The sequence below is a fragment of the Bos grunniens genome, chromosome 12, assembly GCF_055505025.1.
Source record: "Bos grunniens cultivar Pamir isolate PY7600 chromosome 12, Bosgru_T2T1.0, whole genome shotgun sequence".
Classification (NCBI taxonomy): domain Eukaryota; kingdom Metazoa; phylum Chordata; class Mammalia; order Artiodactyla; family Bovidae; genus Bos; species Bos grunniens.
In genome coordinates, this window is record NC_141176.1 from 50882172 (window position 1) to 50896525 (window position 14354).

The 14354-nt window shown below is 34.7% G+C and overlaps 1 protein-coding gene across 10 annotated transcripts in view; it reads left to right on the forward strand.

Annotated features, from left to right (window-relative positions):
* The window catches only part of UCHL3 (ubiquitin C-terminal hydrolase L3), a 49189-nt gene that overhangs the window by 8458 nt on the left and 26377 nt on the right, over window positions 1-14354 (forward strand). For 8 of the 10 annotated variants that reach the window (XM_086329977.1, XM_086329981.1, XM_086329978.1 and 5 more), the window contains 4 exons: window positions 2789-2917; window positions 5409-5565; window positions 5917-6002; window positions 7804-7851. In XM_086329977.1, the coding sequence (XP_086186103.1) occupies window positions 2789-2917; window positions 5409-5565; window positions 5917-6002; window positions 7804-7851 (420 nt within the window). Of the gene's footprint in view, window positions 1-2788; window positions 2918-5408; window positions 5566-5916; window positions 6003-7803; window positions 7852-12580; window positions 13291-14354 lie in introns of those variants that run through there. The other 2 variants (XM_086329986.1, XM_086329987.1) reach the window with 1 other exon arrangement.

Genomic DNA, 14354 nt, shown 5'->3' on the forward strand with positions numbered 1-14354 from the left:
TTATGGAACCAGCAACAAATTTGTTGAATCTGTCCACACTAGTTGCTGTTAATATTTACTAATTTAGAGAATTTCTTTTTAATCTTTCTCTGTTTTTGATTATCACACTGCAGGTAGGTTCTTTTTTTTCTTTTGATAATAAAAGTAGAATACCTCTGTTATTTAAAAAGTGAGAGGTTAAAGTTGAAAGCCTTTTTCCTCACTTTTTTCCCACTGCCCGGAGGTAGTTACTGTAAACAGCTGCTTTTATTCTTTTTGTTGGGCTTTCCTGGTGGCTCAGACGTTGAAGAATCTGCCTGCAGTGCGGGAGACCTGGGTTCCATCCCTGGGTTGGGACGATCCCCTGGAGGAGGGCATAGCAGCCCGCTCCAGTATTCTTGGGTTGGCTACAGCCCATGGGGTTGCAAAGAGTCGGACACGACTGAGCGACTAAGGACAGCACAGCATTCTTTCTGTGCTTGTGATGACTTCCTGGGCGAGTCTGACTCATAACAGTATCTGCAACAAAGGTTGCATTGATGTACTTCATGTATATTAATTAAATTGAACTTCTGTTTATCAATCTTATTTGATTAACTATGAGTAAAAAGTTAAGGAGAAGTATGATTCCAGTTAAATTTTAATCATTTTCATATATTTAATTTAATCATTAATGTGTCCTCAGTCCAGTACTTAGCATTCTCACTACAACCTGCCGCCTTTGGAGCTTGGTAATATTTATACTCTTTAGCTTTGGCTGGCATGGAATAAGTTTACAACTTCAAGGTAATTTGCCAGTTTTGTCCAGGTTTTTTTCACTAAAATGTTTAACTGTTACTTTCTGTTTACAGCACAGATGTGAAAATTTACTGTCTTACATGTACATTTTGTTTTATAACTTTGTAGCAATATGACTTGGGGTTACATAAAATTAACCAATAAATTTAAATTATCTTATGAGGGTTTACGATACTTTTCCTTGACAGTGTGCTTTTTAGAGCTGTCAGTTCTGTGCAGGCAGTATTTGGTATCTGGAGTGTGTGGCGCTGATAAAATAAATGCCTGGTTTCAGATTAGAAGCCAAATGTATCTTTCCTACCTCTTTAACTTGGCACAAATGAAACCAAATATATGTTAAATATTCATTATTAACACAGCTTAACAGACATATGCAGACATAGAAATGACTAGATTAAAATGGAGATAGAGTTTTCAACAAATTCAACAAATTTGTTGCTGGTTCCATAAATATAACTTGAGTGTCTGTGGTATGAGATTAAAAAGATGAATAAGACATAGTTCATTCTCTGGGCTCTGCAGTCAATTTTAGTCCTTTTTTGGTTTCTAGATAGAATGGAATATTGAGGAGAGCAAAGACTAAGAATTTCAGAGACAGTGGAGAAGGGAGAGGAAGTAGTTTGGAATACTTTGTTGAACTTTATTAAAGTCTGGAATCATGAATAAGAATCAGATGAAGAATTGGTGTTAGCTAGAGGAGTCTGTTGATTTTTCTGGCCCCAGACTGTTGCAGAGCATGTTAATGAATCCATGGATGTTGAGCACATTCTGCCAAGAGAAGTTTTTAAATTCAGTATGTTTCTTATTAAACGTTATCAAGGACATTATTTTTGACCAACCATGTTATCATTAATGTGGTTAGTGTTTCTAATTAGTGTTTCTTCTACAAGCCAAGAGATGGAGGGATGTGGACAGTGGTCATCCTTTCATCAGGAAAGTCGTTTCTTGGAGAACCTGACTGTGAGATGACTAACACTGTTCATGTAATAATGCATGGCTTCCATTGGTTTTGCAAAGTCTCATTATCATCTAAGTACCTGTGATTGTTCTTCAAGGAGAAATACCCAAGGCACTTTTTTATTTTTAAATTTCACATAATGTTAAACCAGTAGATACTATAATGTATTCTTGAGGTAAGGTGTAATGATGCATTTTTAATACATTTCTTATTTCCTCTGCTCCTTTATTTCTGTCATGTAAAATTTATTTTGTGATGGTGCACTTTTTAAAATCACCAATTTCATTCCATACAGACATATGAGTTTATTGTGAAATTGACTTCGTTCTCATTATTATGTTCTTTTTCTCTCTGCAGTAGATTAGGGTCTGATATTTTATTTCCCTGTGAATTCTCCAAGAGTCAAGAAACCACTCCTCTTTTGTTACAGTTGTTTTATCAAATGTAAGCGAGACGGTGAAGTTGAGTAGGTGTCATTGTGTACTGGGAGTCAGAGAGCCAGTAGGTGACTTTATATCAAGCACTTTCTGGTATTCACACAATTCACTTGGACTTTTTTGGCTTTATATACTCTTTTGCTCACTGATAAAACTTATGATATCGATCTAACATTTGTCTTTAAACCTCAGGCATAATTTTTTATAATTAGAATAAACTATGCTGATTTACTACTAAAATAAGTCTTTATATACTAGAACTTAGATGCATTTCCTTAAAAATCAAATGTTGAGAATGAGTTTTAAGATATCAGCCAAGCCACGTTGTATATGTTTGGTGAAGTCCTGGCTGTTCAGTCCCAAAGTAATGGATTTTGTGGGTGGGGACAAGGAGTTTTGCTTAATATGTTATAAATTTTAAATGTTTGTTAAGTGAATGAATAAATTGCTCTCTTCTCACATAATTCATGAAGAACCTGCTTACTTTATTCTTATTGAACATCAGTAATATTTGTACCTTCCATTCCCTTTTGTATATCAGATACATAGTATATACACATTGGTTATTTCCCTGTTTTTTAAAAAAACTTTCCCTATTTTTTTCCTCTTTTCCCAGTTTCTCAAACAATTAGGTCTGCATCCTAACTGGCAGTTTGTTGATGTATATGGAATGGATCCTGAACTCCTCAGCATGGTTCCAAGACCAGTGTGTGCAGTGTTACTTCTCTTCCCTATTACAGAAAAGGTAATTGTTAAGTAAGAGAGTTTCTGGGAAATGCAGAGTTCTTTTTCAATGTTGAGTTAAATCTGTGTTCTTCTTTAAGAACAAATAACTCTATTCTTGCATAAAATGAGGAAATCTAGGAGTGGGAACATCTTAAAAATCTAATTTCATTAAAGAGATGTATTTAGATTTTGATTTGTAGATTGACAGAGAAGCCCTGGGTCAGTCTTTTAAACTTGGATAGTTTTTTTTGTTTTTTTTTTTTAATATGGTTAATATGCCTCACCTGTTTTGATGTGACATTTAATCACATTTTGATGTATATACTTTAGAAATGGATAATCTTAAATCTGTCTTAGAAAATATATGAATACAGAATATCTATTCAAATTAGTGAAAATTTGTATATAAAATATGTAAAATTTTTAAACACACACATACATATAAACAAATCTTTGTTTTAAGGAAGTAAGTATAACTAATGACATGGGTTACATTATTTTCAGAAAAAACTTGATTTGGGTGGAAATCTTTAAGCTTAAAATACAGTTTAATCGGCAGATTTAGAATGTTTTGGGAATTCTAAATAGCTATTCTTAGATCTCTGTATCCAAATTCAGATCTCTCTATTTCAGCCTTTCTTCTAGAATGATAATCATGTAGATGTTGGTATTATGGAGCCAGAAATTTTAAGCTCATTTTAAAATGACTTTGAGACTATAGCCTTCTGATTTTTCTTTTTAAACTTCGAGATAATAGGATGAGCTCAGCATTGTAAAAAATGAAGTAAATGCTTGGGAAGATGTGAGAGAAATGAGTAAGTATTTATACTTACTTACATAAGTAGAGAATATAGTGGCATCTGCCACTTTTTGGTCTCTCTTACAATTTGGTAGATCCCTCTTTCAGCTCATAATAAGTGACATAATAAAGTCACAGAGGATATCTATGGATATTTTAGGAGCTATAAAGTGTTTTAATTTAGAAACTGATTATGTAGTTGTGAATGGCTTCAGCATACTAATAGAAAAGGAACTGTCATGGGTACCTCATTTTGCTTTAAATAAAGTCAGTTACAGTGTTTTAAATATGCTTCATTATAGTGCTTACCAGCCAATGAATCACAGGCGAAGAAGCTATAAATTCATTTCTCTCTCATATTAATATTTTTGTCTCTTGACTCTGTGTTTTCATTGTAGTCTGCCATAATTGCTTTTCCTTTTCTCCTATACCTGCTCTGTGTCATTTCAGGATTTTTTTCTAAACATTAAATCTTAAGAAGTTATCAAATCTCATTTTGCTTTGTCACCAAGGAGAATTGATATTAGACAACAACAATAACAGACTAAACTGAAGGATTGTATAAACATTTCAGCACAAGACCTTACTATTTTGAACCTTTCAGATTTTATCAGTTGGACTATATGCCTGAATTAATGGTTCAGAATTTATTCAGAAAATATTATTTTAAAATTTGATTTAGAAGCACATTGACAGAAATTATTTTTTAAGGCATAGGTGCATTTGTTGTTAAAAGCAGTTCCTTAATTATGGGTTTTTAATAGACATCATTTATTTCTGTTATTGCAGGAGTCAGCAAACTTTTTCTGGGAAGGGTCAGCTAGTAAATATTTTTAACTTTGCAGGCCTAATAATCTCTGCTATAACTATTTAACTTTGCCTTTTAGTATAAAGACAGCCATAGACAATACAAAGCTAAAACTTCATCTGTGAAACCAGGCAGTGGGCCAGATGTGGCCTGTTGCTTGTGGGCTATAGTAAGCCTCCCTACGCTATTGGAATCTGAAAATTACAGGAAAACATCAAAGCAATAAATTATCTTTCTTCTCTCTTCCTTCTCTTCACTCAGTTTTTAAAAATTCATTTTCTTCAGGTATAATTGATTTGCAACGTTTTATTCTGTCCCCACTCATTTTTTAACCTCATTATTTTTAATGCTTTTTACAATTGAAAAAATAACTTGCTGGAGTTGCACAGCTTACAATGGTGGTAGGTTCAGGCAGTCAGATGTAGAGCACACACTTTTGACCTAATTGTACCATATTGTTTTTACTGTCAGTTGTTATCGATAATGGTTAATGTTATGAATATCATATGCTTATAAATATAGTATGAATTTTGTTAATATGATGTAACAATACAGAAATGTGAAAAATAGAAAATAAAAATTCTCCAGTAATATCTTAGCCCAGAGATAACCTCTGTTACATTTTTTATATCCTTTATCACTTTTCAATGCATATATAAATATTTTAAAAACATAATTGAGAATCATATTAATATATACTGACCTAAAACCACTCTATAATAATGGGCAGATTTCTGAGTCAGAATATGTAAATCCATTGTATTCTTTTTAAAATGCTTTATAGTGTTGCATTAAGATATGCCATGTTAACTGTATCTCCACTGATGTGTAGAGTTTTTCCAAATTTACATTTGAGTCCTTAATGTATTATTTTTCACATGTAGACCTTTTTTTTTTTAATAGTATGAAGTATTCAGAACAGAAGAAGAGGAAAAGATAAAATCTCAGGGACAAGATGTTACATCGTCAGTATATTTCATGAAGCAAACAATCAGCAATGCCTGTGGGACGATTGGACTAATCCATGCTATTGCCAACAATAAAGACAAGATGCACTTTGGTAAGCAGATTTTCATTACTGCTGTCTTCCTGCTCCGTAAGTTGTAAGTTAACTTACTGAGCAGTAGGTGGTGCTCTAGTTCTTTCTTCAAAGTAGTAAATAAAGCTTTCCTCCCTTCTTTCTTTTATAATGGGAGTGTACATATTTCCTATTAGGGAAAATATTAATCCTTCTGATTCTGCTGTATTGTTGATAAACAGAGGTGTAAGCCCTGTCATTTACCTTACATTCCTTATTTACCAATGAAAGGGTTTTAACCTGAAAAATAGTTAGCTTGCTTCTAGTATTTTCATGTCTCAGTCTCTTTGAGATACCTGGCCTCTTCAGTTTTATCATCTTTAATATTCTCAGAATCTGGATCAACCTTGAAAAAATTCCTGGAGGAGTCTGCATCAATGAGCCCTGAAGAACGAGCCAGATACCTGGAGAACTATGACGTCGGTACCTTTTTCTGCCTTGCTCTCATTTGTGGGCAAAGTTCTGTGGAATTATAGATTCTGTTTGGGAGTTTGTCTTGAAACTACAGTTTTGAGCAATTAAGGATTTGGTCGTATCCATTAAAAAAGGCCTTTTGTACTTTTCAGGTAACATTATCTGAAATAACCATAAATGTTGATAAATTGTCACTTCTCTTCTATGTGCAGAGCTGAATGAGAGAAAAAAGGCAGTTTGATTTACAAATTTATAAAATATCTTATAGTTGACCATTCCTTACCATTCCCTTCCTGTGGTAAATATGTGTTTGGCAATACCCTGTGTGTCTTTCACTGGGAATTTGGAACAAGGCTGAAGACCAATGAATGGAAAAAACAAAGGTTAAATGGCAGATGTCAGAACATTCTCTATTTTATCAGTATAGTAATATTTTTTCATGTGTGAAGACACAGGCCACATAGTCTAGTTTAAAATGATTATACCATATCATAGAATTATTTTAGAGTGGTATTTACATTTATTATATTTGAAATCTATTTTGCTTTTGAAGGCTTTTTACTGACATTATTAAGTGGATTGTACATTCTTTGAAACTGTAAACAGTATTGTGTACAAATTACTTGGCTAAAACAATCTGTTATGCAGAGTTTGAGCCCAGTAAATCTCTTGATTTGATTATGTTGTTTTAGCATTCTCATATACATTGATTAAGTTACTTTTCTTTAAAAAACCTGCAGATCTTGTGAAACATCTTTATTTTACATAAAAATAAACAACATAAAAGTCACCAGTAATCCCACCAGTGAGAGGTAGCCACCATTAATACTTTTTATAGGGAATATATAAGTATATACACAAAGTTTGATCACACTGTAATACTGTTTTATAACTTGCTTTTTTCACTTATCACAAACGTATTACATACCAGTAAGTATATATTTGACATCATCATTTAATGGCTGCCTAGCTTTCCATTTTGTAGTATTTTATTTAACTAATAAATTATTGAAGTTTAATATTTTCCCCTCTTTTTTCACCATTTAAAAAATACTGCAAGGTATATCATTGTAGCTAAATCTTTGCAAATATTAGTTATATAGTAGAGTTATAATTAAATATATAAACTAGAAAAGAAATTGATAGATCAAACAGATTGCATGTTTTTTTAAAGCTTTGATATTATTGCCAAATTGCCATTCATAAAGGTTGTACTTTCACCTGTAATTTACTTCTTTGTCCATTTCTCTTCATCTCTGCTAATAGTGGATATTATAAGAGCATTTTTTTTTCAAGTTCAGGAACCTGAAATCTCTAGCTTCTGATAAATGCATGCTTTTTGCTCCACATTTCTAAAGTGCTGACTGAAGCTGCATGATTAAGCGTAAATAGAGCTAGAGCTGCAGAATAGCATGTAACCTGGAGAAAAAGATGAGCTAAGCTTTTTCAGTCTCTATCTGTGAGATGCTTACTTTATTCTAGTCTCAGTTGAATAAAGTGTTAAATGTTAGTTCTAACAGTTAAACAATGTAAATAACCCCCACTTACCACTGGCAATTGCAAATAAGCAGATACTCAGTTTCCTGAGGCTTTGGAGATTTGTGGTTTGGAAAGCAAAGCAATTCATTTGGTTACTCAGAAGTCATTCTTAAATATTTAGTGTTAAACTGTTCCAGAAATCTCCTCCAGTCTGTTGTTTCTTAACAAAACTTTAGATGTTAAAATTTAGCATTGTTGTTTTCATACAAAAAGTATAATCAAAATATAATCATTTTTTCCTATTAATACCTTATATTCTTATTACAGGCCATTCGAGTTACTCATGAAACCAGTGCCCATGAAGGTCAGACTGAGGTATCTCACATTTTTCAAAACTTTTATTGCCACGTGTGAATTTAATCACAGTATCATTGTATGACACGTAGTTCTGGAAAATTGCTTGGACTTTTTTTTTCCTTTGAGGGCATTTGCTTATGTAAAAGTAGTCACGAAGTAGCCCAAGAATATGTGTTGACCAACCATGAACATGAACTTCAGTTAAGTCGCTCAGTCATGTCTGACTCTTTGCGACCCCATGAACTGTAGCACGCCAGGCCTCCCTGTCCATCACCAATTCCCAGAATCCACCCAAACCCATGTCCGTTGTGTCGGTGATGCCATCCAACAATCTCATCCTCTGTTGTCCCCCTCTCTTCCTGCCTTCAATCTTTCCCAGCATCAGGGTCTTTTCAAATGAGTCAGCTCTCTGGATCAGGTGGCCAAAGTATTGGAGTTTCAGCTTCAACATCAGTCCCTCCAATGAACACCCAGGACTGATCTCCTTTAGGATGGACAGGTTGGATCTCCTTGCAGTCCAAGGGACTCTCAACAGTCTTCTCCAACACCACAGTTCAAAGCATCAATTCTGCGGCACTCAGCCGTCTTTATAGTCCAACTCTCACATCCGTACATGAGTACTGAAAAAACCATAGCTTTGATAAGATGGACCTTTGTCAGCAAAGTAATGTCTCTGTTTTTTAATGTGCTGTCTAGGTTGGTCATAGCTTTTCTTCCAAGGAGCAAGCATCTTTTAATTTCATGGCTTCAGTCACCATCTGCAGTGATTTTGGAGCCCAAAGAAATAAAGTCTGTCACTGTTGCCATTGTTTCCCCATCTGTTTGCCATGAAGTGATGGAACTAGATGCCATGATCTTAGGTTTCTGAATGTTGAGTTTTAAGCCAACTTTTTCACTCTTTTCTTTCACTTTCATCAAGAGGCTCTTTAGTTCTTCTTCACTTTCTGCCATAAGGATGGTGTCATCTGCATATCTGAGGTTATTGACATTTCTCCCAGCAATCTTGATTCCAGCCTGTGCTTCATCCAGCCCGGCATTTCTCATAATGTACTCTGCATCATCATGGCTCAGTTTCTGGCATCAGGCTCAGTTTCTAGCAAAAAACTGCAATATTCTCTTTACTTGGGAAGTCTGTTCTGGGCAGTGTAATGAACTTTACCATCTCTACTCTGTTAGCTAGTCATTTATTGAGCTAGGTCACCTTTCTGCTGCTTCTCTTGCCCCTTTTTTCACAAGGGTCTCTTTTTCCTGAGGGTTTCCCTCATTCTCCCCTTCCAGACCTCATTCTCCCACTCTTGGGGGAGGTTTATCCAAAGGTTTTTCAGTCAAAATGAATAAAATTTACTTAAAATCATGTAGTGTATTTATAAAACATTTAAGTGTTAACACCAGAGAATTATAGACTTTCTTCTTTCTTACCCCATGTGTGACTTGGAACCATGCTTTTTCATTTACAAAGATAACATTGCCTCTATACTTTTAAAAATACTTTAAAATTACTGATTTAAGAGTATTGAACATACATATTCCCATGATCTTCAAAAAAAATTTTTTTGAAGGAGAAAACAGTTTGATACTATGATATGACTTCAGTTTTTTATAGCTCTGTTAACTGTGAATGTTTATAATAACATAAATAAACATAAACCTAGGAATTTATGTCCCTATAATTATATAATACCTTCTTGGTTGCTCTCAGGTTCTGCTTTCAAAGGTGTGAACCGTTGCTTTTTATTTTTTTAATTTTATTTATTTTTGGCTGTGCCGCGTCTTCATGGCTGTGCGGGCTTTTCTCTAGTTGCAGCAAGTGGGGGAACTGAGCCACCAGGAGGCCCCTGACCCATTGTCTTTGTGACTGAGTTTGTGCACACACCCAAAGGGCATGTCCAGGTGATTTCAGCACCAGGTTGGAAATGAATGGAACGCTCTGCTTTTTGTATTGCTTTATATGATCTCATGCTGCAGCCCACGGTGTTGCAAAGACTCAGACATGACTGGATGACTGGAGAACAACAAGGATAGTATGTTGAGCATGTTCTTAATCTTCACTGTGCTTTGCCTTTTTGTTTGTAAATTTGTAGTGTTAAAATTAGCAATGTGATGAAGATCAGCATGAGATTATCATAAAATATGAAAACCATTATTTGTAATAAAGCAATTAAATACTTTAATACATGTTTACTTTAAAAGTTGTCTTTATAGTACCCTTTCTTGCCTTCTTTTTGGCTTTTATCCAAATTACAACTTCTAACACCTCCTTCTAGATGATGTTCACATCTTTTTCTCCAAACTGAAACTTCTTGCCTTCTATGGGCTTTTTAATATGACTCTTACTATTTGCATTTTAGCTATTTTCATATTCTTTTTCATTTATTTAAGATGTGTATTTTCTCATATTTCAGTGGCTCTAAAATTATGGTGTATCTTACCATTGATGTCATAATTTACTTGGTGATATTACCTTCTTTAGTGGTACATAAATTAATACATCTTCAAGCCAGGGGTGCCTTATATGCTCTGAAATGTGGTGTCATATCTTTTGACTCTGGCCCTTAGACCTAGAATTGCTGTTGGATTCCTTTGAGTATGCTTCAGAGTACCCAACACCATTCCTGGTGCATAGGCACAACACATATTTATTAATTCTCCAGAATTAACTCAAAACTATCCTTGGTGGTGTAAGAACTACCAAAAAAGGCTAAATCTTGGTCTTCTGTAGTCCCTAAGAAAACCGAACATACTGTTAGCCACTATTCCTCAACAGGGCACTGTTAACATTTTGTGAAGAGTTCAGTTCTTTATTGTAGGGGTTCTTTTGTGCATTCCAAGGTGGAATATAGATTATTATATTCTAGTCATTATATGTCAGTGATTCCCAGTCACTGAGAGAACAAAACCCCATACCACACATTTCTGAATTTTAGTATCAGCCAGCTTAAAACGCCTGCACCGGGGACAGCTTTTATGATCTTTTATTTCTGGTTCATCTACCATCTGTGGATGTAAGAGTCTTTGACATCTCATTATCTCCATTGCTCTCTATATTCCAGTACACTGTTTTATTTGTCAGTTCCTACAAAGCACCTCTGTCTTTCCCATTTGTATTTGTTTGATTGGACTGCTGTAACAAAATACCATAGACTTGGATGACTTAGCAAGCTTATTTTCTTTCTTTTTTTAAAATTAGTTAATTATTGTGTTTTAAATTTTTGGTTGCACTGGATTTTCGTTGCTGCCCGAGGGCTTTCTCTGGTTGCAGCTAGCTGTGGCTTCTCTTGCTGTGAAGCACAGGCTCTAGGCACACGGGCTTCAGTCGTTGCAGCTCTCGGGCTTAGTTGCTCTGCGGCTTAGTGGCTCTGTAATCTTGTCCCCTGCGTTGGCAGGTGTATTCTTATCCACTGTACCACCAGGGAAGTCCCGGAAATTTATTTGCTCACTGTTCGGTAGGCTGGAACTCGATGTCAGGATGCCGTCAAGGTTGGTTTCTGGTGGGGCCTCTCTTCCTGCCTTGCGGATGGTACGTTTTCACTGCGTCCTTAAGTGGCTTTTCTTTTTTGTGCACTTGGAGAGAGAAGTCTCTAATGTCTTTTCCTCTTTTCATAAGGATACCAGCTCTATAGGCTTAGGGTGTCATCCTTATGACCTCATTTAACCTTAATCACTCCTTAAAAGCCCTGTCTCCAGGCAAAATCACGGTGGGGATTAGGGCTTCAGCATATGAATTTCGGGAGAATACCATTCAGTCCCTAACACTATTTTTGTGCTTTGTAAGGGCCCAGTCTTTGTATGGATATACCTTCCTGTTTGCATAGTTGACACTCTCTCATCTTTTAGGTCTCACCTTAAAAGTCATTTTTCAGAGAGGCTTTCTTTCATTACTGTTAGTAGGGCCATCTTAGTGAATTTTCTGTCATAAAATCCTTTTGATTTTCTTATTGGGATTTTAAAGTCTACAATACTTTTTTGTTTGTTTGTTTATTCCATATATTTACTAGAATATGAGTCCCATGAGAATATGGATCATCTTTGTCATATTTACCTTGAATCTCCAGGATAATGCTTGGTGTATAGAGGCATTTATGAAAAATTGCACAGTATTAAGTAAGGAGCACAGGACTAGATAGCTTAGGCATGATACTTTCCTCAACGTAAAATGAAAATAATAGCATCTACCTTATGGAATTGCTGTGCAGATTCATAAACTAATCATATAAAGTTCTTAGAATAGTATCTGGTATTTAATGGGCCTTCAATAAATACTAGGTAGTAATTTTATTTTACTAGGCTTTCAGAAAAACAAATATGGATGGCAAAGGATGAAGCCGAACAGTAGAGTGAAGCCAGATCAAGGGGTGGCTTGAATTTTATAAACAACGGGGAGTCACCAAAAGTGGTGTGTTTCGTGTTCAGCATATTGAGTTTAAAGTGATTTAACAGGTCACCTATGTAGAAGCTGAATGTGGAATCTAAAGCTCCAGGGAGATACCTGGTGTCTTGTATTGGGTTGGCCAAAAAATTCATTCAGGTTTTTCTGTAACAGCTTATGGAAGAACCTGAACAAACTTTTTGACCAACGCAATATCTTGTCTGGAAGTGTTTAGAACCGTGAGAATTCTACCAAGGGAGAATAGTGTGAGCCATAATAAACCCCTAGGGCACCTGAATGTTAAAGGAGTGGGTAGAAGAAGAGCTGGTAATAGCAGTGTAATAACAATCGACATCACTGATCACTGATACTCTCTTTCAGAACATTTTCATGGGAATGGAGTAGCTAGGAACCTTATCGCATGCGGAGATTTATAGAGTAATCGAGACATCAGTGAAGACGAGCCACCTAAACACAGTGGTCCTTTTAGAAACTAGCCCGTAGCATGCAGCCACAGAGTAGTTGCTCACTTGTGTGTTTTCCCACCCCATCATGATTGTCCAGCAGACTTTGGCTAAGCCAGAAATTCGGACAGTAGCCCCACCTCATATACGCTTCATTAGCTTATACTGAAAGTTACTGCTTTCATGTTTCACTTGAGATTGGGAAAATAAAAGAACAACAACAGTGGGATATGAGGAGATTAAAGTGTTTTTTAAATTGTGAAGAAATATCAGCGGTGCTATAATGGAAACAACTTGCAAGTCAAATGTAAAGGAAAGAAAATAAAAATCCAAAAGAGTATTTTATTTGTCTTCAAACTCCAGTGTTATTTCATAGGTAAAGCAATTTCTAATGTTTGTGGTTTGTCCGTATTAATTTAGGAGCCAGCCCAGGTATGAGTAGACATCTCCTGATAATTTATTGTTTGTTTAACTTTTCACACACACACAAAAAAACAAAACAAATTTATTGTATTACCCTGGAACCTCCATACAAATATATAGTAATATTGAAAAATAATAGAAACTGGCACAGTTGATTTATCTATGTATTTAAATAAACTGACCAATATGGAAAATGTAGCAAAATGCTTTTAATATTTGTGTTTATTTCCTTCACATCTTTTCTTAGGTATTTTATTTTAAACAGTTGGGGTCAAACACTTTTGTGGGATTTGTTTCTTAATATTTTATCATGAGTATTTTCTTATTTCATCAAAACCCTCTTTATAAATAATTCCTCATGGCAGTGTACTCTCATGTGAATGAATCATAATTTACTTTCTGGTTTCCTTAACTTTTGATATTTAGATGATTTTCAATTTTTTAAGCTAAAAATATAACTTCACTGAATATCTTTGTTTGTTGTTGTATTCATTCTAGGTCCTCTGTTTAAGGTTATTTCTTGTAAGTAGAATTACCTTGAATCAAAGGGATGAATGTTTTTAAAATTCTTGTTACATAATATGAAATTACTGTCTTTCTTTCATTTGATTGACCAAGTGATTTGTTTGAGCACCTACTATGCCACGTATGGTACTAGAAACTATATATACAGAGATAAGTAAGATGCAGTTTGTGTCTTCAAGGATCTCTTATTTCAGTGGAGATAGTCTCAAAATTAGCTGTTGCCCATGTTGAATTCTGTTAAGTTTTGGCTTGTTTAATAGAGGGAAATAATATGGTTGATTGCTAAGATCATCTGAAGATCTATTGTTTTAAAAGTTTCTGAAATGAATTTCAACCATGAAATTAAATTGTAAATGTAATTTATTTTGGTTAGTGTTGTCTTAGAAGGTTATTTTGACTCTTGGGTAAGCAGTGGGTAAATCCTGATTTCAGGTGTTTGTACACACAATTTAAGATACATTGTGTGTGTATGTGTTTGTAGTTGGCTTTTCTGGCCCAGTCAGTGTGGACTGTGCAATGCAGGGAGAGACTGTGTCAAGTTTTATCTTCATTAGATGTTTAAGAATTCTTTGCCTGACTTTTCATTATTTTGATTATGTTAGAGTTACAAAGAGTCAAAATATTTACATTTATTTTCCTTTTTTTAGGGATTTATTTTCTTTCCTTTGCTTTGAAAAAAACTGAAAGTATTAGGAAAAAATTGAGTTCTTATATAATGTACAATTTAAATACCTGGTTGTCTT